General features: G+C 42.6%; 1 protein-coding gene across 3 annotated transcripts; it reads right to left on the bottom strand.

Moving 5' to 3' along the window:
* Positions 1–276: 276 nt before the first annotated feature.
* Positions 277–27,381, bottom strand: MEAF6 (MYST/Esa1 associated factor 6). 3 transcript variants are annotated; one of them, XM_080802673.1, is made up of 9 exons: positions 27,255–27,381; positions 25,917–26,032; positions 23,060–23,147; positions 22,866–22,911; positions 8,086–8,278; positions 4,416–4,445; positions 4,253–4,310; positions 3,595–3,628; positions 1,430–3,073 (listed from the first exon to the last, which is right to left on the bottom strand). In XM_080802673.1, the coding sequence occupies exons 1-7, from the start codon at positions 27,342–27,344 to the stop codon at positions 4,298–4,300; spliced, it is 576 nt and encodes a 191-aa protein (XP_080658799.1). In that variant the 5' UTR covers positions 27,345–27,381; the 3' UTR covers positions 1,430–3,073; positions 3,595–3,628; positions 4,253–4,297. The 3 variants fall into 3 exon arrangements, with proteins under 3 accessions (XP_080658798.1, XP_080658799.1, XP_080658800.1); XM_080802674.1 differs by lacking the exon at positions 4,416–4,445; XM_080802672.1 differs by lacking the exons at positions 4,253–4,310; positions 4,416–4,445 and having other exon boundaries at positions 277–3,073.

Genomic DNA, 27,381 nt, shown 5'->3' with positions numbered 1-27,381 from the left:
AAATTCAGACACAGTAACATTTACATGGACACAGGAGAATCCCAATGCCTTCTCCTTAGTCACCTTCCCAGGCCCCAAGCAGGACAGCAGCCCGGAGAGGTCCATGTGTACAAACACACGCTCGCGCTCACACTCCACGCAGCCCCAGTGCAGCAGCCCTGGCAGCGGGCTTCAGACAGGGATTTTTACATGCAGTCATGCCTCAGGAGTTGGGAGCGAGGATGAGGGGCAGACAAGTCAGAATAAAAGCAAAAACTAGGTTTTTTGCAGTGTTTCAAAACAGCATATTTACTCCCTTCAAAGTTAGGCCATTTAGATACTTGTTTCCATTCCCTTCTTCACCACACAGGTTGCGGTATCAACAGTCCTCCTTGTAGGATACTTACAGAGTATTCTCTAGCCCCCAAAGGCTCCATTTCTCAAAGCATTCCGGAGGCCCCCAAGACTCAGGACAGCAGCTCTGAACTCCCGTGCCCTCGGCCTGCCGACCCCGTCCCACTCCCGGGACTTCCCTCAGGCCCTCCCGCTGGCCCCACAGAACAAGCGGTCCTCTCCTTTGTGGGTCATCTCTCCATCTTCAGCCTGCAGGGTCTGACGCTATTTAGAACATGCGGAGTTTCAACAAAATAAATGATTTCTCTGCTGAGGGAAAAGCAAGCATACTTGAGACTCCCTTGGGAGCTGTGTACAGACACCATCCTCCCAGGAGAAGACATGAAATAGAACTACCACGCATCTGGATTTTTTTCAGTGTCTTACAACCTCGAACCAGAGCTAAGGGCAACTTCTTCCCGTTGTGGAGATAAGAAGCCTAAGGGCCTAAAGCAAAATACTATTCTAGACCCTGATAACCCGGTAAAGGCCTGCCTAGAAGAAGTCCCTCTCATGGGTCCTGGCAGCCACTCCGGCAGGGTCACTGGTCAGGTCTGAGTCTTTCAGACAAACTTAGTTAACAACCAAAGCGACAAATATCACAAGGATGGTAGGCATCTCTTGGGGTTTCTGCCCAAATGTCTCCAATTTAGAGAACATAAGCACTCCCTCGTGACTTAAGTGTCTTTAGTCTGTGGCCAGCTTACAGGAAAACTTGGGAGGTCCCCTAATCAATGACTGAAAACTTTACAGAGAAAATAAGTATAAAGCAAGCAGCCTACCTCTAACCATGATCATATACATACATGTGTATTCATATACACAGGTATGTTTTTACATAATACAACTTTTTAAGAGCAATCCCACCAGATCTCAAGCAAATGTCAGAACTATGAGAGAAATATTCTCAGGTTTGCTGTGTGCTCTCCTCTGGGCCATGGAGACCACAGGAAGCCCCACTTTTCTCTCCCAGGAAAGGAGAGAAACTGACAAAGGAGGGTATAGAAATCTTCTGGTCCCCATGGTTTTAAGCTTTATAATTGTTTTTTTTTTTTTTAAAGGATCAATCTAAATATAAGAAACTATTTTCTTAAAAACCTTAACATTGGAGTTTTTGCTACCAAAGACATCTAATTAGCCACAGAGTAAAAAAAAAAAAAAAAAAGTTTATTTGAGAACAAGAGTGAAAGCTTTTGCACATCTGACAAGGTAGACTCGTTCTGCTAACAGATGCCATCCGTATTCAGCTCTACCAATATTATCACAATGGAACATACTTGTTCTAACAAAGATATGGGCCTAAGCCAAGGACTATGACTAGACAGCATCAAAGGAAAAATGGGGCCCCAAATCTTATCTCCTAGACTGATTCGCAACATAGGATTTCAATCAAACACTCCTCATGCAGTGGTTTCAACCTGGCTTCTCATCAGAATCCCAGGGACTCTCTGGAAGGAAATCCCAGCCACTAGACTACACCCCAGTCGGAGTCTCTGGGGGTGGGACCCAGGCACCAGCAGGTCCTTAAGCTTCCCAGGTGATTCCCATGAGCAGCCGAGGTCAAGCCCCACTCCAGAGGCAGATAACAGCTCAATAAACCGGCAAGCTCCCCAGCCCAAGCAGCCCGTGAGGTAGGGGGTCTACTGGGCATCGCTGGCTCTCGCAGATCCTCTCTCTCACTCTCCTCAAGAATTCCAAACGTTACCAGCTCTGGGGGTAATGCTGAGCCTTTCCATATATCTTAGTGATTTTTAGAGCAATGTTTAATCAGGCAGATGCCAGCAAAGAAAGAAAAATGGAAAAAGGAAGAAATTTCCATAAGGCATGATACAAATAAATAAAATAAGTGAAAAAACAATCTCAGGTTTAAAAGTAAAGCATGAGAAGTCAACACCTGTGAAATTTTATTTATATAAAAGAATAAAAATATCTATTTTAAAAGGATTGATTTAAACTTAGGTTTTTCCGCTTTTCCTGTTCCTTGAACATGAAACTGCTTCCAACGCAGAAAGATTTAAGATAGGTAATTATTAAATAAACCCTCTTTACCTTCCCCCTGCAAAAACACAGAGCCAAGTTCCCCATTTTCTTTATGGTAAACCAGATTCTTTTCAGTTAAGAATACTGGCAACTGCACGAAGCAGATGATCAGATATGTTGGCAGGAAGGTATGAGCTGTACAACGGCATTACAAAAAGTCCCCAAAGAAAAGAAGATGGTAAAAACAATAGAAAAATAATAAAACACAAACAAAATAAGAAAATGCCCGATATTTACAGCCTCCCTCTGAAACGTGACCTACATTCTACCTTCAGCATAAAACAAAACCAGAGAACATTTCCTGATGGGTATCACAGATGAAGCTGGTGCCAGCCAGTTTGGGGGGACACATTCATTCCAAGAAGGGAGAAATGCAGAGTTAGCAACTTGCTGGAATTATAACCATGTCTTGGTCTTCTTGCAGTTCTGTTACTAAAAATGACACACAGTAAATGATCCAATGTGGTCTTACAGAAATGACTTGTCACCACGTTTCAGAACAAACTATTCAGAGTCACAGGCACTGGGTCTGGGAAAGCAGAGGTGGATGGCTGCGCACTCAGGTGAGGGATATGTATCTTTGTGAGGTTGGAGGAGGGAAGCAGGGCTCTACAGCCTGGAAGCTTCTGCAGCTTCTGCACTAATGAGTCTTCTAATAGTCCTGAAGAGAGAAAGAGAGTCCCAACTTACTCTCAGAACACTAGTTGTAACCTAAGAAAATAATCCATCAACAGCCCTGCTAGGGGATTGTTCTATAGCCAAAGATTCTAGTCCAAATATAATAGACAATATTTCACATCTGAAACATTAATTCTGCCCTTATTAGGCCCCCTGAACTCACCAACCCCAAACAAAACAAAACAAAAATAAAAACAACTAGTATTAACAATTCATTCTTTAATCAAAGGGAATTTTTCTTCAGTAAAAACGTGTGACCCCTCTCTCTAATCAAAAAAAACAAAACAAAACAAAAAAACAAAACAAGAACCAACCAAACAACAACCAAAAAAAAAGGAAAAAAAAACCTAACCCTTAAAAGTTGAAGTATATACAATTGGATACCCCAGCCTTTAAAATGGAGAGTTGTAACCTGAGATTAGAACACTCAGCTCTGAAAAGAAGACATTTTTCTAATCATTACAAAATCACTAGCCTCTCTGAAATGCTCTGGCTGATACTTACAGCTCGTGGTTTTTTGTTTAACTTCAGATCAATCCTGTGATAGAAAAGATAAAACATATTTGCATTTTAATTTACAGAAAGAGGGGCCAGGAATCAGCTACTGCATAGGGCACAAGCTATAACAAAGACTATTTGGTTAAGTAAAACCCACATTCTTCATTAGACTATGTCATATTTAGTTGTTTACCCAGATATTATTAAGCAAGTATTTAAAAACATAAGCAGGTAACTTTCGCCACAAGGCAAACTTAGATGACAAAAAAGAAATATACAGCAGTTACGAAAGCCATATAATTTAAAAACTATTCAAAACTATGCGTTAAAGAGATTGGGTTAAGAGGGCATGCTCTATGTTAATGTGTTAGCTTTGTAACTATATCACTGATAATCACTGAGACACGTAATGATTAAGAACAGGAAAGAAACTAGGAGTTTGTATTTCTGGACATGAAACACAAAAGAAATTAAACAAATTTCAATTTTTAAATCTTTCCAAAGCAAAATATCAAGATCTTAAACTATTAATCTCCTTATGAAGCAAAGCCAGAAAATCAATTTAAATGTGAATTAAAGTAAAGGTTATCTATTTTTAAAGAAATTAAGATGCATAAAAGTGAAGTTTACTTAATTTTGCTTAAGTTATTAAATAAAATGTTACCTCCATCACGTTTTTCTGTTTTTAAAAAAAACTTCCCAGCCTAACCTAATATACATACCTACAATTAAACAGATAAACTATGGGTTAGAAAGGTCTCAAAAAGGCATATTGGTCTCTACACACTAAACAACACAGCACAAATACTAATTCAAATCAAACTTACTCAAAGTCATAATCAAACATGCCAGACGGGCTGAGGGGCAGCATTTGAAAGGAAGAAAGCAATAGAAATTAATATACTAATTGAATAAATTAGTCGATTAGCCACCCTAGCAAGATTCATAGAAACAAAATCAGCTTTAAGAATCTTAAGTCATAAAGTTTCAAACATCAAAGCACCAAAGGTTCTGTGGTTGGGAGAGTCCCTTCCCTCACTGGATTTCGTATCAGAAGAACAGACTAAGAAAGGAAAAGTTACTGCATTAGGAAACGAGGTAACTGCAGGCCGTCTATTAGCTGCCAGATTCAGAGTTAGAACTTTTAAAATACGTAATTGTAGTGAAAAATATAAACAGCACATTAGAAGAAATAGAGAAAGAAGGGTTTAGTCATATAATGAAAGGGTGCTTTGAAGATAGTACTAACAATTCAGCACAATACACTTTGACTAACATGAAAGATAAAAACATTATACATTTTTCAAAAGAAAACATTCTGCAACTTTTAACCCAAGTCCTAAATTCTAAGAATGTCCAGGCAACATGGTACTCTTCTTCTAGAGCATTCATCCTAGAAAGCCAAGGGTCGAATGAATAAACTTTGGTGACAGTCTTGTTCCAGAGGACTGCACCGTCCCATCACTTTGCCCCTGAACTGGTGATGGCAGGTAACTGTTTATGTCAGGGCTAGGATTAAGAACACCCAAATCTACAGCCCCACCCCCTACCCCCCGCCCCCGTAAGACAAAGGAGAGCTGACATCCACAAGCACCTGAGCCTCAGGGATCTGGAAGGAACAGTGAAGGGGAGGAGGCGGTTTAGGGCATCACTGCTAACAGGCCATGGTCTGGGCAGACCTCCAAAGCAAACATTAACCCTGAGCATGACTCCAGCTCTTTGGCTGGCTCCAACACCTTTCACACTGTAGACAGGTGCTGAAACAATATACAAAATGCTCTATTTTCCTCCTGGCCCATGTTTGCATGAGTGAAGCTGGAAGAAAGCGTAGCTTCACTATCTCTTAGGCAACCGCCTCACTTAAATTATTTGTGGAAGAGTACGCAGCGTACAAACCAGGAACCATCAAAAATTTAACTTTTCAGGACACCTGGCTGGCTCAGTTGAAAGAGCCGGAAGAGACTCCTGATCTCGGGGTCGTGAGTTCAAGCCCCATGATGGGTGTGGGGATTACTTCAAGTAAATAAAACTTCAAAAAAATTTAATTTTCAGCCTAACCTAAATTTGTTCACAAGTGAGACTGTACCTACTTAATGAAAATGTCACAAACTACCTAGAATTCTAGAGTTCTGTGTATTAGTAAAAACCTCTAAGAAGAGCTATAAGTTATTATTTCTACTTTTTTCTTTAAAGTCACTGGGACTTAATATTCAGATAGCATATAAAATATACAAATTCAGAACACCGTGATCATTTATGAATGTTAAAAATTATTTGACACATGTTCATACTCCTCAAGAGGACAAACCCGAAAGTTATTCCTTTTTGCTACAGTACCGTATTCATTTCCACTTTGCTTTACTCACCCCTACACAATGCCTGGCACACAGCAGGCATTCAGACATTTGTTGAAATAATTCACTATCGACTTTCTGAGAGTATCTGGGGCGTGGCAAGTTGGGAGGAGAAACAAGTAGGGTACCAAATGCAAATGGACACACATGTGTGAACGAAGTGCTCCACTCTCCACCCTTCCACAAAGACAGGAGTCGGGGACAAGGAGTTTGGACACTTCCTGACTGAAGATGGTAGGAATCGGAGAACCTTCACTGGCCCCTGAGGTGCCACTCTGGTGCACTGAACGTTTTTATACAGAAAGAAGGCAAATCAGCTCAACTCTGCTCCCTAGGAGCATGTAGGTGCCTATGGCCAATGGAAAAGGCCAGCCAGGTATTATCCCAGGGGGATGACAAAAGGATCCTGCTTTTCAAACAGAAAACACCATTTGTGAAAGCAATAAATAATACCCAAGATCTTTATAAATCCTTCTATTTTTCTGGAAGGAGTTAGCTCTAGGAGCCAGAGGAAAAAAAGGTAGGAAGGAGTAGTATTCCTACAGAAATCTACTAGAAACCCACAGGAGGAAGTTAAGTTCATGTCTAATTCCCTTTTATCAGTCAGCTGATCATGGCATTAAAAAAAGGGGAAGTATCACCTACAATGAACAGTAGCTACCTATTGAACCACTAATGTCCCAGAAACTTTCAAGGAATTGTCCCCCTACTCTAGACACTATGAAATAGGAAAAGAATCATTACTTTAAAACAGCACTGGAGTAAACTTAATAAAAGCAACACAGAACATGACATTTAAATTACCTTAACAATTTAAAAAAATATTTTAAGAGTCTAGCTCCCTGCTACTGCTTGTGATGAGCTAGCATTAGTCCTACCGCAGTGATCAAATAGCCTAAACCTTACGGGTCGTAAGATCTTGCTATTTCTTACTGCAGTCATGAGATTGGCAGAGTGATTTTGGGTTTGCAGGAAAGTATTAAACAGTGATCCTAAGTCACTCTTTGGAGGAAATACTATTTCTGCAGTCTAAAAACCACCACCACCACTGACAAGAAAAATTCTTTAAAAAACTAGAGAATCTGCTGATACCTAGGAGGCTTAAACCAGCTCAAGTTCATTCTGTATTACCGCCATGTGCCATAACCACGAAGCTAACGATGTGAATGCCTTGGGTGTGTGAAGGAATATCCCACAGGTCTGTAGAGCAACCCAACCTGAAGGGTACTGGAGGACAGGGAACCCCGCCACTCCTTGCTTGCATTCTTTCACCTCAGTATGTAAGTTCCCAAAAGGAGCAGGACAAAAGCCAGCCTATGGACACCTGGTTTTCATGCCTGCCAGAAGACAGTTTGAGGTCACGGAAAGACTGCTCACTCTAGAAGCTATGCATCCCCCTCTCTGAGTACAGCTGTACAATTATGAGTTAATAGGCCCTGGCATTATCATACAAACCCCAGGCAGAGTGTAATGCTAAAATCCTCTCTGGGTGACACCTGACCTCTCTGTCCACTGATGTCATTCCTATCTCATTACGCACTGTAAAAAAACAAAAACAAAACAAAAACACACACAGTGGACAAACATTACCTAGAAAGGTACTCTCATATCTTATAGACTTTATATTATTCCTCTCTGATATCTGAAATCAGCAATTACAGAGATGTATAAAACAAAGAAATCATAAGCAATCGAACACTTGTATTTAAAAAGAAAAAAAGGCCTGTCAGAGATCAGCTCTGTCCACCCACAAGGGAGTAAGTGTAAGCAAGGACAAGGATTAGGAGCAAAAGACTCTCTCCCACTTGGCAGCTTCCCAACATGCACGAGCGCCATATTCCAAGTCCTATTCTACAGACTTCCCCCTTTCCTCCTCAGATTCAATATGGAATGAAATTCTTTACACCAGAACAGTGAGAAAGCTGTCTTCCTTCACCGTCACTCTAATGCCCACCCATTCCTCCACTGGAGGAAACTCTGCCTGTATCATTTGGACCAAAGCAATTTCTCCCCACCTGCAACAGAAAGACGGCACCAAGCCTGACGAGGTTTTACCCTAGTAAAGCCCCTTTGCAGCAATGATCATGGCAGTTCTGGGCAGGGGATTAGGGGCAGCGGGGCGGGGGAGGTCCCTGCCACTGACCTGTGTCGGTTTTTATTCTTTCGTTTTTTATGGCTGCTGTGATGACTCCCTGAGGAAGTAGAAGAAGCAGCCTTCTGAGGCTTCACTCCCTGCACAGATCCGTCCAGATCCTCAGGGTCCTCCTGGCTGGGCTCGTTCTCCTGATTGTGGAAGTCTGGAGAAGTATCACTTTCCGTCCCACTTCCTGGCTCCCCTGGAGGGAATAAACACAAGTCCCAGAAGCATCAGCAGCACTCCTCAGGCAGTCTGTCAGTCAGCCAGGAAAGATGTTGTTGAGCACTAACAGATAAAAAAAGTGACGACTTCCCATCTTCCAGGACCATACATTCTAACTGACAGGAAAATACTTGATGTCAGAGAAGATATGTGCAGTCAAAGCATCAAAGTTACCAGAGTTCCAGAAACTCAAGGAACCTGAAACAGTGTAACCAGAAGCAACCTACCTAAGGACAGCTGGGGGATGGGACCATACAAGCAGGAGTCCCTCCTCTTGGCTGCATAAACAGCAAATACACTAATGGGATTAATGATTATATAAGAAGCCTGGGTTCCTTCCCCAAACCGTATAGGAATCCTATTGAGGGGGAGCTCAAGAGGACAGGAGCCCCATTACTCTGAGAATAGTATTTAAGAATAGTATTTAAGGGATGGCTGGATGGCTCAGTCCGTAAGCATCTGCCTTCGGCTCAGGTCATGATCCCAGGGTCCTGGCATTGAGCCCCACATTGGGCTCCCAGTTCGGCAGGATGACTGCTTCTCCCTCTCCCCCTGCCTGCACTACTTTTTTGTCAAATAAATGAATAAAAATCTTAAAAAAAAAAAAAAAGTATTTAAAAAGTGGAAGTAAAACTCTTCAGCTGACATACATTCCCAATTTTAAAATTCTTTATATATATTAAGCAAATTAAAAAACAATTTGCATAAATATGTATTTTTAAGAATAATTACATGGGGTGCCTGGGTGGCTCAGTCATTAAGCATCTGCCTTCCACTCACGTCATGAGCCCCGCATGGGACTCCCCGCTCCATGGGAAGTCTGCTTCTCCCTCTCCCCCTGCTTGTGGTCCCCCTCTCGCTGTCCCTCTGTCAAATAAGTAAATAAAATCTTTAAAAAAAAAAAAAAAAAGAGGGGTGCCTGGGTGGCTCAGTGGGTTAAAGCCTCTGCCTTTGGCTAAGGTCATGATCCCAGGGTCCTGGGATCGAGCCCCGCATCGGGCTCTCTGCTCAGCAGGGAGCCTGCTTCCCTTCCTCTCTCTTACCTGCCTCTCTGCCTACTTGTGATCCCTGTCAAATAAATAAATAAAATCTTAAAAAAAAAAAAAAAGAAGAATTACATATATTCTAGTAAAGGTATACCTATTTTTTCCTGAAAGGAATTTCTTGAAACCATAATAGATAAGGATGGAAGAATACTTTCACTTGACTCAACTACTGAAGGAGCCCAAATATGTACATGGTTTCTTTTTCTTTTTATTTACTTTTTGTACACTATCGGTTTCTAAAAACTGTCAAAAGGGGTTATGTGGACAACAGGACCAGGGACCAGTTTTCTTCTTTTTATATCTTTGTATTATAAAGTGCTGGGAGGGGATTTCAAGTTGAGTCACACATGGGCACAAGAGTAAAAGAAAGAGACAGTCCCCAAAAGCAGAAGGAAGCAGTGGAACCAGATCTCAGAAATCACGAGATTGTATTTTTTAACATGTCACGAGAGCAACAGAAGAGGGAGCTCTACGGCTAAGAAGCTAGAAAAAGTACGCTGATGCATCCTGCTCCTAAACCAATTTCATATAAAAATTGGAAAACAAACTTCAAAACTTAGTACCCAAAACTACAGTAACCAAGACTGCGGATAAGAAGAGACATACAGATCAACAGAATTCGAAGTCCAGATAAAACCTTTACAGTTAGGGTCAAATGGCTTTGAAGGGTGACGAGACAATTCAATTAATTGTATTTTCGATAAATAAGGCTGGGACAAGTGGACATCCTCAAAGAAAAGAATGAAGTCTGACCCCTATCTCACACCACACAAAAAAATTACTTCAAAATGTATCAGAGGCCTAAATGTAAGAGCTAAAAAACATAAAACTCTTAGAACCCACTTGATTAGGTAAACGGTTTCTTAGGTATGAGCACAGAAGGCAGTCTAACAAGAAAAAATACACAAGTATGTGGAGAAACTGGCACGCCCACACATTGCTGATAGGAACAGAAAATGGTATAGCCACCTGGAAACTGTCTGGCAGTACCTCAAAGCCTAAGGACAGACTTAACAAATGATCCAGCAATTGCACTCCCAGGTATATATCCAAGAGGAATGAAAACAGGTTCACACCAAACTTGTCATGAATATTCACAGCAGCATTAAACCTAGTAGCCAAATAACCACTAACTGATGAATATATACATAAAATGTGGTATATCCATACAATGGAGTACTATTCAGCATTAAAAAGAAATGTAATAGGGGCGCCTGGGTGGCTCAGTGGGTTAAAGCCTCTGCCTTTGGCTCGGGTCAAGATCCCAGGGTCCTGGGATCGAGCCCTGCATCGGACTCTCTACTCAGCGGGGAGCCTGCTTCCTCCTCTCTCTCTGCCTACTTGTGATCTCTGTCTGTCAAATAAATAAATAAAATTAAAAAAAAAAAAAGAAATGTAATAGTAATACATGTTTTGTTTAGGACTTTTTATTTTTCCTTGGTGTGATTATAGTGGTAAGAGCCTATTGTTTATAGAGCTACCATAACACGCAGCAATCCTATTTGCGGGTATTTATCCAGAAGAACTGAAATCAGGATTTTGAAGAGACACCTGCACTCCCATGTCCACTGAAGCATTCATTATTCACATTACCCAAAGTGTGAAAACCACCTAAACACCCATCAATGGATGAATGGATAGAGAAAATGTGGTATATAAATATAGTGGAATATATTATAAAAGTCTCAAAAAAAAAGAAGGAAATTTTGTCATATGCTACAACACAGATGAACCAGGAGATCACGTTGAATGAAATAAACCAGTAGCAGAAGAACAAATACCGCATGATTCTATTTATGTAAGGTAGCTACAACAGCCACACTCAGGGAAGCAGAGAGTAGAATGGTGGCTGCCAAGGGGAAGGAGAAATGAGGAGTAGAAAGTTTCAGTTACACATGAATAGGCTCTAGAGATCTGCTGTACAACACTGTACCGGTAGTTAACAATACTACAGGAGGCACTTAAAAATCTGTGGAAGTCGGGGGACCTGGCTGGCTGAGTCGTTAGGGCACACAACTCTTAATTTCAGGTTGTGCGTTCAAGCCCCACGTTGAATGTGGAGCCTACTCAAAAAAGAAAAAAAAAATCTGTGAACTTTTTAACTTTTTTTTTTAAAGATTTTATTTATTTATTTGAGAGACATTACAGAGGGAAAAGGAGAAGGTGACTCACTGCTAAGCAGGGAGCCCAATGTGGGGCTCAATCCCAGGACGCTGAGATCACGACCTGAACCGAAGGCAGATGCTTAACTGACTGAGCCATCCAGGCACTCCTGTTTTTAGTGTTTTTACCACAGTTTAAAAAACGTATAATTTGGAGACCATAAGAAACACGCATAGAAGAAAATGGTATGATGTCTAGGATTTTCAATGTAACACAGGAGGTGGAAGTGACAGTAGGGGTATGGACGGAGCACTGAGCATGCTCTGGGATTTGGGGCAGTGTAATGGGTACAAAGGGGTTTTTTTTTTTTTTTACCTTATTTGCATAGATTCAAAAACTCACTTTAATAAAGAGTTAAAAAGTATTCTCTTTTCCCTGTAGTTTATTTCGATATCTGTAATAGGCCCTTCCAAGGAGTTTAAGTGGTGATACTCTTTTTGGAAAGTCTAGGGTGTTTTCCAAAAACCAAAAACCAATTCCCTGATTCACCAGACACCAACAATTTGATTCCATTCTGACACTTATTACTGGAGTTAGGGCAGACCCACAGGTTAAGGGCTCAGTCCCACAAGCATGCCCCCCTCACTTCAAATACTAGTCCCAAGTCCCAGGCCTCTCACACTTCTCACCAATGAGCTATAAATCAGGGGGTACCCTAAACTCCCTCTTCAGGTTTCATACTTTCTACAACAGCTCCAAGAACTCAGGAATATGATTTATTTACTATTAATGGTCTATTATAAAGGCTACAACTCAGCCACAGCTAAATACATAAGGCAAGGTATGGGGAGGGGCAGGGAGCTGCCATGCCCTCTCTGGGCACACCACCCTCCTAGCACCTCACTTCGTTCACCAACAAAAGCTCCACAGTTTAGGGTTTCAGTTTTTTTAAGATTTTGTTTATTTATTAGAGACTGATTAGATTATTAGAGAGATTATTGATTAGAGAGCACGCATGCTCATGGCAGGGCGGGGGAGGGGGCCGCAGAGGGAAGCACAGATTGTCCACTCAGCAGGGAGGCTGATGCACGGCTCAATCCCAGGACCCTGAGATCATGACCCGAGCCAAAGACAGAAGCTTAACCAACTGTGCCCCATAGTTTAGAGGTTTTTAAGGAAGTTTCATTATGCAGTCATGCTTAAGTCATTGGCTACTGGTGATTAACTCAGTCACTAGCTCTCCTCCCCTCTCTGAGTTCTGGGGTAGGGCTGAGAGTTCTAAGCCCCCATCCTTCACACTCTCTAGGGGCCCCCAGCTCTCAGTCATCTCCATTAGCGTTCAACAATTTCTTCTGTATGCAGTGAATATTAGTCATTCTTATCACTCTGGAGATTCCACGGGTTTTAGGAGCTGTGTGCCAGAGCAGGGGACAAAGACCTAATATGTATTTCCCACCACACCACAGAAAGTAACTGTGCTGTATTTATGAAAATCACCCTTTGACACAATAATGCCACTTCCAGGACACCATCCTATAGAAATAAAAAGCCCATTACAAACAAGCTAGTGTACGAGGAAGTTTCCTGCAACATTGTTTATAGTGGGGAAAGTGGAGAGTGTGAATACGCACCAAGGGGGAAGAGGCACAACCAGACTGCTGGGTATTTTCAGCATTTGAAAATAATGTGAGGTTGTAACAAAAGCTAACAGAGTCCTAACTAGAAGCCCGGCGCTGTTCTATACCCTTTACATACATCGTGCCTAAAGCCCTCACAGAAACCTCTGCAACTATGACGACCACTTACAGAGAAGGGAACCGAGGAGGCTGGAGTTTAACAAATCTGCCCAAGGTCACACAGCTAATAAGGGAAAGAGTCGGAACTCATAGTTAAAGACAGTTTGGCTCCAAAGCCCGCGCTCTTCATCACTACTCTATACACTTCTAATCCAGATGCGTTCAACCTGCAGGGGCATAGGTGAAAAAGCAGATAAAATGTACTGCTGGATCCAATGCCTTTCTTTTAAAAAAGGAAAATCTCAATAGATGCAGAAAAGCATCTGACAAAGTACAGCATCCTTTCTTTTCCTTTTTTTTTTTTAAAGATTTTATTTATTTGACAGACAGAGATCACAAGTAGGCAGAGAGGCAGGCAGGGGAGGGGGGAAGCAGGCTCCCTGCCAAGCAGAGAGCCCGATGCGGGGCTCGATCCCAGGACCCTGGATCATGACCTGAGCCGAAGGCAGTGGCCTTAACCCACTGAGCGACCCAAGCGCCCCTACAGCATCCTTTCTTGATCAAAACTCTTCACAGTGTAGGGACAGAGGGTACATACCCCACTATCATAAAAGTCATCTATGAAAAACCCACAGCAAATATCATTCTCACTGGGAAAAAACTGAGAGCTTTCCCCCTAAGGTCAAGAACAATGCAGGGATGTCCACTATCACCACTGCTATTCTACATAGTACTAGAAGTTCCTACCCTCAGCAATCAGACAACAAAAAGAAATAAAAGGGGGCACCTGGGTGGCTCAGTGGGTTAAAGCCTCTGCCTTCGGCTCAGGTCATGATCGCAGGGTCCTGGGATCGAGTCCCGCATCTGGCTCTCTGCTCAGCAGGGAGCCTGCTTCCACCTCTCTCTCTATCTGCCTGCCTCTCTGCCTACTTGTGATCTCTGCCTGTCAAATAAATAAATAAAATCTTAAAAAAAAAAAAAAGAAATAAAAGGCATCTGAATCGGCAAAGAAGAGGTCAAACTCTCACTCTTTGCAGATGATATGATACTTTATGTGAAACACCCAAAAGACTCTACCCCAGTACTGCTAGAACTCATACAGGAATTCAGTAAAGTGTCAGGATATAAAACAATGCACAGAAATCAGTTGCATTTCTCTACACCAAAAGCAAGACAGAAGAAAGAGAAATTAAGGAGTCGATTCCATTTACGATTGCACCCAAAACCATAGGATATCTAGGAATAAATCTAATCAAAGAGGCAAAGAATCTGTACTCAGAAAACTATAAAGTATTCATGAAAGAAATTGAGGAAGACACAAAGAAATGGAAAAATGTTCCATGTTCATGGATTGGAAAAATAAATATTGTGAAAATGTCTATGCTACCTAAAGCAATCCACACATTTAATGCAATCCCTATCAAAACACCATCAACTTTTTTCAAAGAAATGGAACAAATAATCCTAAAATTTGTATAGAACCAGAAAAGACCCTGAATAGCTAGAAGAATGTTGAAAAAGAAAACCAGAGTTGGTGGCATCACAATTCCAGACTTCGAGCTCTATTATAAAGCTGTAATCATCAAGATAGTACGGTACTGGGACAAAAACAGACACACAGATCAATGGAACAGAACAGAGAGCCCAGAAATGGACCCTCAACTATATGGTCAACTAATCTTCAACATAGCAGGAAAGAATGTCCAATGGAAAAAAGAGTCTCTTCAACAAATGGTGTTGGGAAAATTGGACAGCCACATGCAGAAGAATGAAACTGGACCATTTCCTTATACCACACACACAAATAGACTCAAAATGGATGAAAGACCTAAATGTGAGACAGGAATCCGTCAAAATCCTTGAGGAGAACACAGGCAGCAACCTCTTCGACCTCACCCACAGCAACTTCTTCCTAGAAACATCGCCAAAGAAAAGGGAAGCAAGGGCAAACATGAACTATTGGGACTTCATCACTATAAAAAGATTTTGCATAGCAAAGGAAACAGTCAACAGAATCAAGACAACTGACAGAATGGGAGAAGATATTTGCAAATGACATATCAGATAAAGGGCTAGTATCCAAAATCTATAAAGAGCTTATCAAACTCAACACCCAAAGAATAAATAATCTAATCAAGAAATGGGCAGAGACATAAACAGATGTTTCTGCAAGGAAGACATCCAAACGGCCAACAGACACATGTAAGTGCTCCATATCACTCGGCATCAGGAAAACACAAATCAAAACTTCAATGAGATAACACCTCACACTAGTCAGAACAGCTAAAATTAACAAGTCAGGAAACAACAAATGTTGGTGAGGATGCAGAGAAAGAGGAACCCTCCTACACCGTTGGTGGGAATGCAAGCTGGTACAGCTACTCTGGCAAACAGTATGGAGGTTCCTCAAAAAGTTGAAAATAGAGCTATCCTATGACCCAGCACAATCGCACTACTGGGTATTTACCCTAAAGACACAAATGTAGTGATCTGAAGGGGCACGTGCACCCCGATATTTATAGCAGCAATGTCCACAACAGCCACACTGGAAAGAACCTAGATGTCCATCAATAGTTGAATGGATAAAGGAGATGTGGTGTGTGTGTATACACACGCATGCACGCACACATGAGCGCGTGCACACACACACACACACACACACACACAGGAATATCATGCAGCCATCAAAAGATGAAATCTTGCCATTTGCAATGACATGGATGGAACTAGAGGTTATTATGCTAGGCAAAATTAAGTCAATCAGAGAAAGACAATTATATGATCTCACCGATATGAGGAATCTGAGAAACAAGGCAGACGATCATAGGGAAAAGGAGGGAAAAATGAAACAAGATGAAATCAGAGAGGGAGACAAACCATAAGAGACTCTTAATCTGAGGAAACAAACAGGGTTGCTGGAAGGGAGGGGGGTAGAAGGGATGGGGTGGCTGGGTGATGGACATGGGGGAGGGTATGTGCTATGGTGAGTGCTGTGAATTGTGTAAGACGGATGAATCACAGACCTGAACCCCAGAAACAAATAATACATTATATGTTAATAAAAAAATTTTTTTAAATAATAAAACCCTTTTAAAAAGTCCTGGAATAAATAAACAAGCAAAAAAACCCAAAAAACAAATAAACAAACAAAAAAAACCCTCCAAGTGAAAAAAAACCAAAACCCAACTCTGTGCGTCTGCGTGTGTGTGTATGTGTGTGTGCGGTGTGTGAAGGTGCAGGAGGCTGTGTTAGGATGATATCAAGCTGTTAATGTTGGTTACCTCAGAAAGCTGGGGCTGAAGTAGAACACGTAATTAACCTATTTCATATTCACTTCTAAATAGTCTGACTGAATAAAATCAGAATATAATCCTTTTCTAATTAAAAAAAAAAACCTCTAACAAAATATAAAAAGATGAGTCTAAAATGGAGACGTATGATCAGGACAGCCGCCTTCTCCCATACCCATTCCTGTTTTTATGTAGGTTAAAAAATGTCATCTCTAAAACTACAAATGACAGGGGCGCTGGTGAGGGAGGGAACAGGCTGATGGGGCATGAGGTCACAAACACTTTGGATCATAGACAGGGTGACAGAAGGGGCACAGGACTGAGTAGGGGGCTGGGCAAAGGAAGAGAGGATGAACTAAAAAGGTGGGAGACAAGACAGAGAGGTAAGTTAGATACAGCAACTTCTGCCTAAACTGCACTTCTGTTAAATGACATTAGTGAGGGGTGCCTGGGTGGCTCAGTGGGTTAAAGCCTCTGCCTTCAGCCCAGGTCATGATCCCAGGATCCTGGGATCGAGCCCCACATCGGGCTCTCTGCTCCACGGGGAGCCTGCTTCCTCCTCTCTCTCTGCCTTGTCTCTCTGCCTACTTGTGATCTCTATCAAATAAAAAAATAAAATCTTAAAAAAAAAAATTACATTAGTGAACCAAACCAACCGTTTGCTCATTTCGGACCCGCTGCTATGGGAGGATTGAGTAAATGGATGAGCCGGTCATATTCTGTCAGCACCCATGAGCAAACACATACAAAAGAGTGTAAAATCGAATCAAAGCCCTGTGAATGGAGAATCCACCTGTGTTACTTCTCTGAAAAGAGAACATCCCCGGCAGTAACCGGTGTCCCAAAGGACAGATATGGATATTAAGCATCACAGGAGCCAGAGAAAAAAGAGTGGATTATTCAGGAAAAGCTTCACGGAGGAGGTGGAATTTAAGCTGGACCTTGCAAAATGAGAAGCCAAAATAAGTACAAAAAATAGCACAAGTGAAAGCGCAGAGAAAAGAAAACATAAGGTACACCTGGGCCAAATGAATCAAACAACATCTCTTAAGCAGACGGCTTGAGAAATGAGAGGTGAAATAGCACGACAGGGTAAAGAAGAGCCATGAGTGTCGGATTAAGGGATCTGACCTATGGAGACAGTGTGAGGTGATGTTTAAAAGAGCTGACTGGTCGCTTAACCTTTCAGACCCTGTTTCTCCACCCGTAAAATAGGAACTCTTTCTCTACACTGAAAATCTCTTAGAGACCAGGCACTGGGGTCAACGCTGGAGCTACAGCAATGCTCCCTACTTTCAAGCGTATAATCTGTATCTATCCTTCAAGAAGTAGCTTTGAGGAATAAATGAGATCAATGCAAGTGGCTGCTAGAACACAGTAAGTGTTCAAGTCTCAGTATCCTTGAGATCTACAAACATGCAAGTCAAATTCTCAACAGTAAACAATTTGCCGTAAAATAATCGCTAGCAGGACATAAGGTAAAGTCATCAAGTATTTCTAAACAGAGAAGTGACATCAAACAACGAATGTTTTCTGAGTTCTCTATTACAAACCTGTGTTTTAGGATTATTGGGCTCAAAGTGGTTTATAAGAGGGGCTGTAGCCAGGGAGACCACATTAAACAATGTTAAAATATAAAGTGTGACCACAAAGAAAGATTTTTTGTTTGTTTGTTTTTTAGATTTTGTTTATTTATTTGAGAGAGAGAGTGAGAGAGACAGAACACCAGAAGCGGGAGGGTCAGAAGGAGAAGCAAACTCCCTGCTGAGCAGGGAGCCTGATGTGGAGCTCGAATCTGAGACTCTAGGATCATGACCCGAGCTGAAGGCATACGCTTAACCGACTGAGCCACCCAGGTGCCCCAATAATTGTCTTTTCTTGGCTCATGAAAGTAGGAGAGAAGTGAGAGCAAAAGGGGTGGGTTACAACACCCCAAAGTACAGCAGTGAGTCAGTCAACCCTATGATGCTGTCACCAGGAAAAGACACGTAAGTTCATTTCTCACTGACATGTAAGTAAGCTACTGGCTTTAGAGTAAAGAATGCCAGATTTTGATTAAGTGTAATACACCTACAAATGAGATACTCTAATTATTTAAACAACAACAACAACAAAAACACCTACTGAAGAGTGCCAAGGCACTAACATTGATCAGCACAAAAACTTTAAAGGATGAAAGAAAGATACCCAACTATGCTTCCTGCAGCCATTTATTTATCCACTGGAATGATTTAAATGCTGAGGAAAGATCTGGTTTGATGAAAACTTCAGAGGAGTCTGGTAAAACAAACAGTACAAACTAGGCTGATCCTTTAAAGGAAACTGGATAAAATCTGGCTGTTTGTTTTTCTTTCAGTAATTTGCATAAAATTCCCCTTTGGGGATCCGCGAATCCACTCTATCATGCTAGTTTGGGTACATAAGTCAAAGGAAGCAGAAAGTAATGCATCTTTTAAAAAAGTTTTCAGAATGGTTTGAACTCCAAAATCCTTGAGATCTAAGAATGTGTAACTCAAAATTCTAAGAGAAAAGAATGTGTACTTCATCACCATCAAAAATCAAGAACCAGGATCCATTCCACAAGATTTGTTAATACAGAAATTCTGAGACATTGGAGAGATTCTGTACAAAGGTAAAAGAGCAAAAGGTGAAGCAGACCACTCCTCTTCATGGAATTAAAGCTTGGTTTGAATCACTTGGGTCTTTCAGGGACCCTCAACCTGGTTTAAATGTCTAAACACCCAGTAGAAGAAAACATAAAGTCTTTGGAAGATGGCACCTTCTTCCTCACCCTCAAATTATTCTATAAATACTTGAGGTTACAATGAGCAGTACACAGTCAAAAATAACCAGGCACACAGGAAAATTAGACTTTGTGAGAAATAATCAGTGGAAGCAACAGACAACACAAACTCGTCTTGAAGGACTTCAGAGGTTGAAATTAAACACAGAATATGCAACAACCAGGCTCACTCTTCTTAAAGAAGTAAAGTTTAAAAATAATTTTTTTAAAGATTTTTTAAAAAAGATTTTATTTATTTATTTGACATGGAAAGAGTGACTGAGAAAGAGAGACAAAGAGTAAGCACAAGCAGGGGAACAACAGGCAGGGGAGAAGCAGGCTCCCCACTGAGCAAGAAGGCCGATGTGGGGCTCAATCCCAGAACCCTGGGATCGTGACCTGAGCTGAAGGCAGCTGCTTAACCAACTGAGCCACCCAGGCACCCAAAAAAATCAAGGAAAGGTTTAACAGCAAATCAGACTCAACTGAAAGATTTGTGAACTGGCGGGCAGTCCAGGGGCAAAGATAAGACATGGAAAGCCTAATAAAAGACATAAAGGATACAAGGAGAAAGTTTAGGGCGCCTGGGTGGCTCAGTGGATTAAAGCCTCTGCCTTCGGCTCAGGTCATGATCTCGGGGTTCTGGGATCGAGTCCCGCGTCGGGCTCTCTGCTCGGCGGGGAGCCTGCTTCCTCCTCTCTCTCTCTCTCTCTCTCTGCCTGCCTCTCTGCCTACTTGTGATCTCTGTCTGTCAAATAAATAAATAAAATCTTAAAAAAAAAAAAAACGAGAAAGTTTAACGTACATGTAAGCAGAGAAGGGGAAGAGATGGGACAGAGCTCAGAGCACCATTTCAAGAAGTCCAATGAAACCCAATCAGATAATTACAAAGAAATTCATACATAGGGGCTCCTGGGTGGCTCAGTGGGTTGGCCTCTGCCTTCAGCTCAGGTCATGATCTTAGGGTCCTGGGATCGAGCCCCACATCAGGCTCTCTGCTCAGCAGGGAGCCTGCTCCCCCGACCCTCTGCCTGCCTCTTTGCCTACTTGTGATCTCTCCCTCTGTCAAATAAATAAAAAAAGTCTTTAAAAAAAAATTCATACTTTCATACTTAGACTCACTGTAGGTGACTATAGAAAATCAAGATGAAAATAAACTAAAAAAATAGCAGTAAGGGGGCACCTGGGTTGCTCAGTCGGTTAAGCATCTGACCCTTGATTTTGGCTCAGGTCATGATCTCAGGTTCTTGAGACAGACCCCCATGTTGGACTCTGTGCTTAGCAGGGAGTCTGCTTGAGATTCTCTCTCCCTCTATCCCCCCCTCCCAAAAGAACAGCAGGAGGAAACAGTAATGACAGGTGGTGAGACAGAACAGACAGAACCCAACAGAATTACTTTAAAGGGGCTCTGACCATTTGAACTGATAAACTCCAGTATTTATGTAATTCTCTATTCTAAAAAGAATTCAAAGCAGTTTACCAAGATTCATATAACAAAATCAACTTAAAATGAGACAAGTAAAACAGAGGAATAGAAGACTCAAGTATGCAGCTTTAAGGATGCAACACTAAGACTCATTCCCAAAATGCATGCTATACATTTATACTTGTTTGCTAGAGGAGAACCACTAAACATTTGAGCACCTGCACAAAGAAACAGTCCATTACCAGATATTCAGTAAAAACCAACCAGCTGTTCAAGGAAAATAAACTATTCCTTTTTTTTAAAGATTTATTTATTTATTTGAGAGAAGAGAGACAGAGTGTGCATGTATGCGAGTGGGGGGAGGGGGAGGGGCAGAGGGAGAGGAGAGGGAGAGAATCAGACTCCCAGCTGAGTGGGCTCAACCTCACCACCCCAAGATCATAACCAGAGCCGAAATCAAGAGGCAAAGGCTCAACCAACTGAGCCACCCAGAGTCCCCTTAGGGAAAGCAACTATTCCTAAAAATCATAAAAATTAGTAATGATAGTAAACATCTGTAACATTTTCTTACAATAAGTACAGTAGCACATTTAACAGGACCAAAATATAATTCATCAAATGCAACGTGATAGGGAAGACCAAAAAATACCACTCTGACATATGCCAGGAACGCGGCTCAAATCAAGTGGAAGATCTCAGGGGAACGGATGGCCTACACCTGCTTCAGAAAACCTTCAATACATAAGTGCTTTTCTCAGCCAAGCTTCTGCAAGTTGCGGTTTTAAGACTCATCTCCTCATGAGTATCTAGGTGCAGCCATTCTGTGTGGGTAGTTAAGACCATAGCCAGATGCTGAACCACCCACCAGGCCAGGAGGAGGATTATGGGCTTTTGTGAAAACTGAGGAGTCAGACATCATTCCATTTCAACTCACACAAGTGAGGTCCAGGGTGTTCCTTAGGCAGTCTTATGACTTCAGAAAGCAGACAATACTAGTGCTACATTCTGTAAGTGGCAATTAATTGAAAAGAAATAAGATTTAACTTATTTAAGCCACAGTAAAAGAAAAATCAAAAGGACTCGGTGTAATTGATTCGGCTGGCAGAAAGGAATCAAAGATGCCTTCCGGGTTTGGAATGAGGGAGAATAGAAGTACTATAACAGAAAAACTGAGCAGACAAGTTTTGAAGGAAACAGAACAATGCAGTTTTAGATAAAATGTATGAGCTTGAATATCTGAGCAGAAATGACCAGAAGACATTTTCTAGAATTTTCTTGATATTTAGAAATCTGTACACAGAGATAATCATCAAAGTCACTGAGTAGTTTTAATTCCCAAACTACCAAAATGGACCTTCCTCAAATCACTGGCCCAGTGCAAACACAACTGGATCCCACAAGATAGACCACCTAATAATGATCTCAGGGTCCTGGAATTGAGCCCTGCATTGGGCTCTCTGCTCGGCGGGGAGCCTGCTTCTCCCTCTCTCTGCCTGCCTCTTTGTCTACTTGTGATCTCTCTATCAAGTAAACAAATAAAAATCTTTTAAAAAAACCACCCCAAAGAAGCACACAGCCACAATACAAAAAGCAGGTTATGTTTCAGAGTGGCCCAGTACACAGGCAGAGTGTCCAACACAGATAGCTCCATAGAGTCTGACTCAGAGAAATAAATGTACAGATCTATATCCCATCACTAGACATTAGAATTAGACTATATGGCTTACCTACAGAGGACAATACAATTTATTTACAAAGTAAATACTATCTACTCTGCGTTTTGTATTTAAGAACACACAGGTACATTCTGTTCCCAGGATGAGATTCTCCTAAGAATTATTAAACTGGGGACATGGAGATTTATCATATATGTCTGAAATTTTCCATGATAAAAGGTTTTCTTTTTAAATTAAACGAACAAATGAAACAAAACAAAAAAATTCCCTAACACTTATCAGCAAGGAAGACATATTTTTGTGTCTCTGAGCAGCTAGAGTCAACCTCTCATGATAGACGAGGCAGGAGGGACATGGTTTCCTCCTCAAAAAAAAAAAAAGAGGAAAAAAGACATGATTAAGGAGACTCAAAAGGATTCCTAACTTCTAGGTTGAACAGGAGTTAAATATAAGGGTTATTGTGGCTTAAAAATAAAGTAATAAAAAAGTAAAAAAATAGACTTACTTTTTTCAATGAGCTGATCCTGAACTCCTGCCAACGCACTTACTGCCTAAAAGAAAAAAACCACCCGTTACTAGAAAAATTATCACAGACCTCCAGAGAGCACTCAGACAGCAGGGAAAGAGAAAACGCGCAGAAATTTAACTGAGGTGTTCCTTCGAGATGGGCCACAGGAAAGCTCCCCCCACCTCACTTACAGCTGCTGAAGTAACTGAGGATTTACTGAAGAGCCGCTCAGCTTCCTTAAACTTCCGGTTCCTTCGATCGTTTTTGCTATTGGAGTTTCTAAAACACACACAAGAAACTCATAAGCACCAAGCTGTATCTATGGCTCAAGCTGAGGACAGCCCAGGCCCATGTAAGGAACTCTCTCTCTCATTGTCTCTCTTTTTTTAATTACCAACTTTCAGACGGAAACGCCTCCAACACCGTTTGGATTGACCAAAATGACCTTTACGCTGAATGCCTACACAGACACCAACAGTTTCCAATACATGGCAGGGGCTCCACTGTGGGACATTACTTACTTGGTTCCCAGTCACTGTATTTTTAATATGTATTTATTTTGATACTTATTAAAAACAACTAGCAGAGACTAGTGGTATGAAATATTTGTCACATAAGCTTAATTGAAAAAATTTAATGAACACGGGGCACCTGGCTGGCTCAGGGGAACATGTGACTGTTGCTCTCCGGGGTTGTGAGTTTGAGCCCCACACTGGGTTTAGAGACAAATTAAAAAAATAAAATCTTTAAAAAAAAATTTAAAGAACAAATCAGAGTTCCTTAGGGAAATGACTGGTATCAGTTCTGGGATAAGAAAAGGCCAAGGTGAGTCTAAGACACCTTGTTGGGACAGAAAGCAACAAAATGCTCGAAGATTAGAGGGTCACGTCAAAAAGGCAAAGGAGGCTCCCTCTGTCTACATGTAGGGCAAACCAAGCACTGAAAAGATAATGATGGTCACCAGTCTGTATGTTTGTGATGTACGCACTTCTCTGTGTATATTTCAGTAAGTTCAGAGTAAAAAATATGCCTCTACAGTAAAAAAGTGACAGCACTAGATTCCAACACACTCATTTTTTTTTTTTAAATCCACTGGTCTCTAGTGATACTAAAAAGAGAGGGCCAGAGATAGAGAACAAAAGGGAGAGAAGATATGAAGGGAAGATTCTTCCTTCCAAATGCCAGTAGTCTACATACAAGGATCAGAATCAGCAGTATATTAAGTGAGTCAGGTAAAAATCAACAGTGGATATTAAAACCACTGAATAAAAACTTGGAGGAGTAATATATTCACACTGTCTAAAAGTATAGTTTCCAATCACAGAGAGAAAAAAATGAACTTTTATAAGGGAGTAATGATATGCTCAAACTTCGTACCAGTAATGGGACAATGACATTATGTGCCTCCCAATCAAATAGAGGTAAATGAGACACCAGGCATACAAGTCACTTAGGTAACATTTTTGCCAAAAATCCTTAAAGGATCTCTCATGAGGCCACAAACAGAAAAATGTGGAATTGAGGCATTCTATAAGACAATGTCATGAACAACTTTGCCACCAAAAAGGGTAGGAGACTCTCCTAAATGAAGAGATGAAAGAGTAGTAACAGCCAAATACAATGCATGAACGCCGGATGATCAAAACAAGGCAGCAAAGGATGTGGGGGACAATTGGGGGAAACTGAATAGACTACAGCAGGTGATACTATTAGCGTAACGCTAATTTTCTATGTGTGATAATTGTGGTTAGGTAAGAAAAATATTCTTAGGAGGTAACTGCTGACATAATTATAGGCAAAGTGTCATGCTCTCTGCTTAAATGATTAGCCAAAATAAGGGGGGGAAGGGAAAATATAACTATAAAGGGGTAGTAGGCAGGAAGTCTTTGTGGTGATCAAACACTTCTGTATCTTTTTTTTTTTTAAAGATTTTATTTATTTATTTGATAGAGAGAGACACAGCAAGAGGGAACACAAGCAGGGGGAGTGGGAGAGGGAGAAGCAGGCTTTCCGCCGAGCAGGGAGCCCAATGTGGGGCTCGATCCCAGGACCCTGGGACCATGACCTGAGCCGAAGGCAGACGCTTAACAACTGAGCCACCCAGGCGTCCCAGCACTTTTGTATTTTGACTGCAGTGGTGCTTACAGGAATCTACACACAGTGGCAGAACTACACATACACATTATACCAATGTCAGTTTCCTGAGTTTGATATTCTACTACAGTTACATAAGACCCAACCACTGGGGAAGAGTGGGTGATGGGTACATGGGACTCTAATATTGCTGCAACTTCCTATGTATCTGTAAAATTTTTAAAAAAAATTTTTTAGAAAGGAGGGGGTGGGGCAGAAAAGAGAGCGAGAGAACCTTAAGCAGGCTCCACACCCGGCATAGAGCCTGACTTGGGGCTCAATCCCACAACCCCGAGATCATGAGCAGAAATCAAGAGATGGACGCTTAACGGACAGAGCCCCCCAGGTGCCTCTAGAAATTTTAAGTAGAGCTACAGGTGTGTGTCTGTTTATATACATTAGAGAGAAAGCAAATGTGGCAACATGGTAACAAATGATGAATGCAGGTGAAGGGTATCAAGTGTGCACAATACTATTTCAACTTGAAGTTTCTCAAATTTGAAAATTTTCGAAAAGCTTAGGCAGTTTTCAAGAATAGTTATTACTAAATAAAATTGTGGTATGGTTGGCACACAGGTGTGGCAAATCTTATAAAGGTCAAACTTGTGACTGAGTAAAAAAAAAAAAAAAGGAAAACACTCACACAGTGATATGTCAGGTACTGTCATTTGCTGCACTTTGTTTATGCCTCACACAACCCTGTTCCAGGGGCTCGACTTTCCCCATTTTCCAGATGTTAGGATTTGTCCACAGTTACTCTGTGAGGCAGAGGCTGAGCCAGAGTCCAAGCTGAACCCCACACAGCTTTCTACACCACCACTCTACTACTGCCCCCTGCCAGGTTGCTAGCAAGAACACAGTCCAAAAAACTATCAGTAGGGCACAATGCCAACACCACAGGCTTCTGACACTCACTTCTGGTTGGTCAGATACCGATCCCAGCCACGAATAATATTGCCATACATCTGAGTGTCTTCCAGGTAGCTTCCCTCAAAGGCATAGATCTGTCTCTCCAAGTTTGCCAGTGTTTCCTGGGAGATGAAAAACAAGGAAATGGATAATGCCTTTTAAATGCAAAAGTTAACTCTGACCAAACCAAACTCTGAATATCAGCCTTAGACATTCGAGCTCGACTACGCTAAGCCACCCCAGTTAGAAAGATAAGACACGGGGAGAGGAAGTCTATTTTAGGCTAAGACAGTCTAGACCTTAGTCCTGTCTTGTTGGAGTCCTTTGAGAACAGAAGGGAAGGTACAGGCCCTGTCTCTGAAAAAATGTGCAAAATTCTGCATATACTTCAGACGGCTCGTGGAAAAGCCTGTCAAGAACCCCCGCTCAGGCAGAACGTGAGCAGTCTCCACTCCCACGCACCAAGGTACTGCTACTGGGGAGAGCAGCCTTCCAGCGCCGACTCGCTCCCCTCCCCGCAGGCACTGAGAACGCCGGCGATGGGCTGTCAGTTACCATGGAAACCTGGAAGGGCAGCTTCAGGTGACATGGCCCTCCCCGGTGCACAAGCCTAAACGCGGTGGGGAGGGGGTGGCCACCAGGGTGCCTGGAACCCTGGGTGCATGTCACAGTTCTCAATTCCCTGGACTGAGTCCTTTCCCCTCGCCTGTCACCTTCTAGATGTTCCCCAAAATATCACAGCCATGCCCGTCAAAAACCCCATCCAACGCATTTCCTAGTCTTCAAAAGGACATGCGCCCCTCCATCCTCCAAAGGCCGGACTGGATGACTGGGTCCCCATCCCACACTCGCCCCCTACCCCACCCCCTCAGCCCACTGGCAAGCCCAAACAGGTGGCTTACGGCCCCCCAGACACTCCCGAACCCACCCCTCAAAGACCACAGACCTGCCCGCCCTCACCCACCCCGCAAAAGCCAAGGGCACAACCGCCCCCATTCCCAAAGCTCAGAGACACTCGCCTTCCTCTAGCTTCCATACGGAAGCCCCCACCCCAGGCGCCATCCCTCCTCCACGCCCCCGCCGGCCCCGGCCCCTTTCCCCTCCCCCGCTCCGTGCCCCGCCCCCCCGGCCCGGGCCCCGGCCCTGGCGCCCCCGCTCCGGAGCTGCGCTGCCGGCAAGCCGTGGGGTCGGCGGGCCGCGGAACGCGCAGACGGCCTCAGGCCGCCAGGCTCCCGGCCGCCGCGTTGCGCCGGGGGAATAACGGCCTGGCGCGATCGGGCCGAGGCCTGGAGGCAGGGGAGGGCGCGGAGCCCGCACCGAGCGCCCCCGCGCCCGGCCCCTCACCGCCAGCTCCTGCTTCCGCTTCACGAGCTCCGCCAGCTCCCGCCGGGTGTCCGGGATCTGCGGCGGCGCCGCCTTGTTGTGCATCGCCATGTTGGGCTGAGGCGGGCGGCGGCGGCGGCGCCAGGCT

This window comes from Martes martes, assembly GCF_963455335.1.
Source record: "Martes martes genome assembly, chromosome: 4".
Taxonomy (NCBI): Eukaryota; Metazoa; Chordata; class Mammalia; order Carnivora; family Mustelidae; genus Martes; species Martes martes.
This window is presented reverse-complemented; position numbering and strand designations above follow the sequence as displayed.

Coding starts and splice junctions, on each gene's coding strand:
- MEAF6 (XM_080802672.1), bottom strand. CDS start 27,344: ATGGCGATGCACAACAAGGCGGCGCCGCCGCAGATCCCGGACACCCGG. Junction 26,033..27,254: donor AGCGGAAGCAGGAGCTGGCG/GTGAGGGGCCGG, acceptor TTCATCTCCCAG/GAAACACTGGCAAACTTGGA. Junction 22,912..23,059: donor CCTCAGTTACTTCAGCAGCT/GTAAGTGAGGTG, acceptor TTTTTCTTTTAG/GCAGTAAGTGCGTTGGCAGG.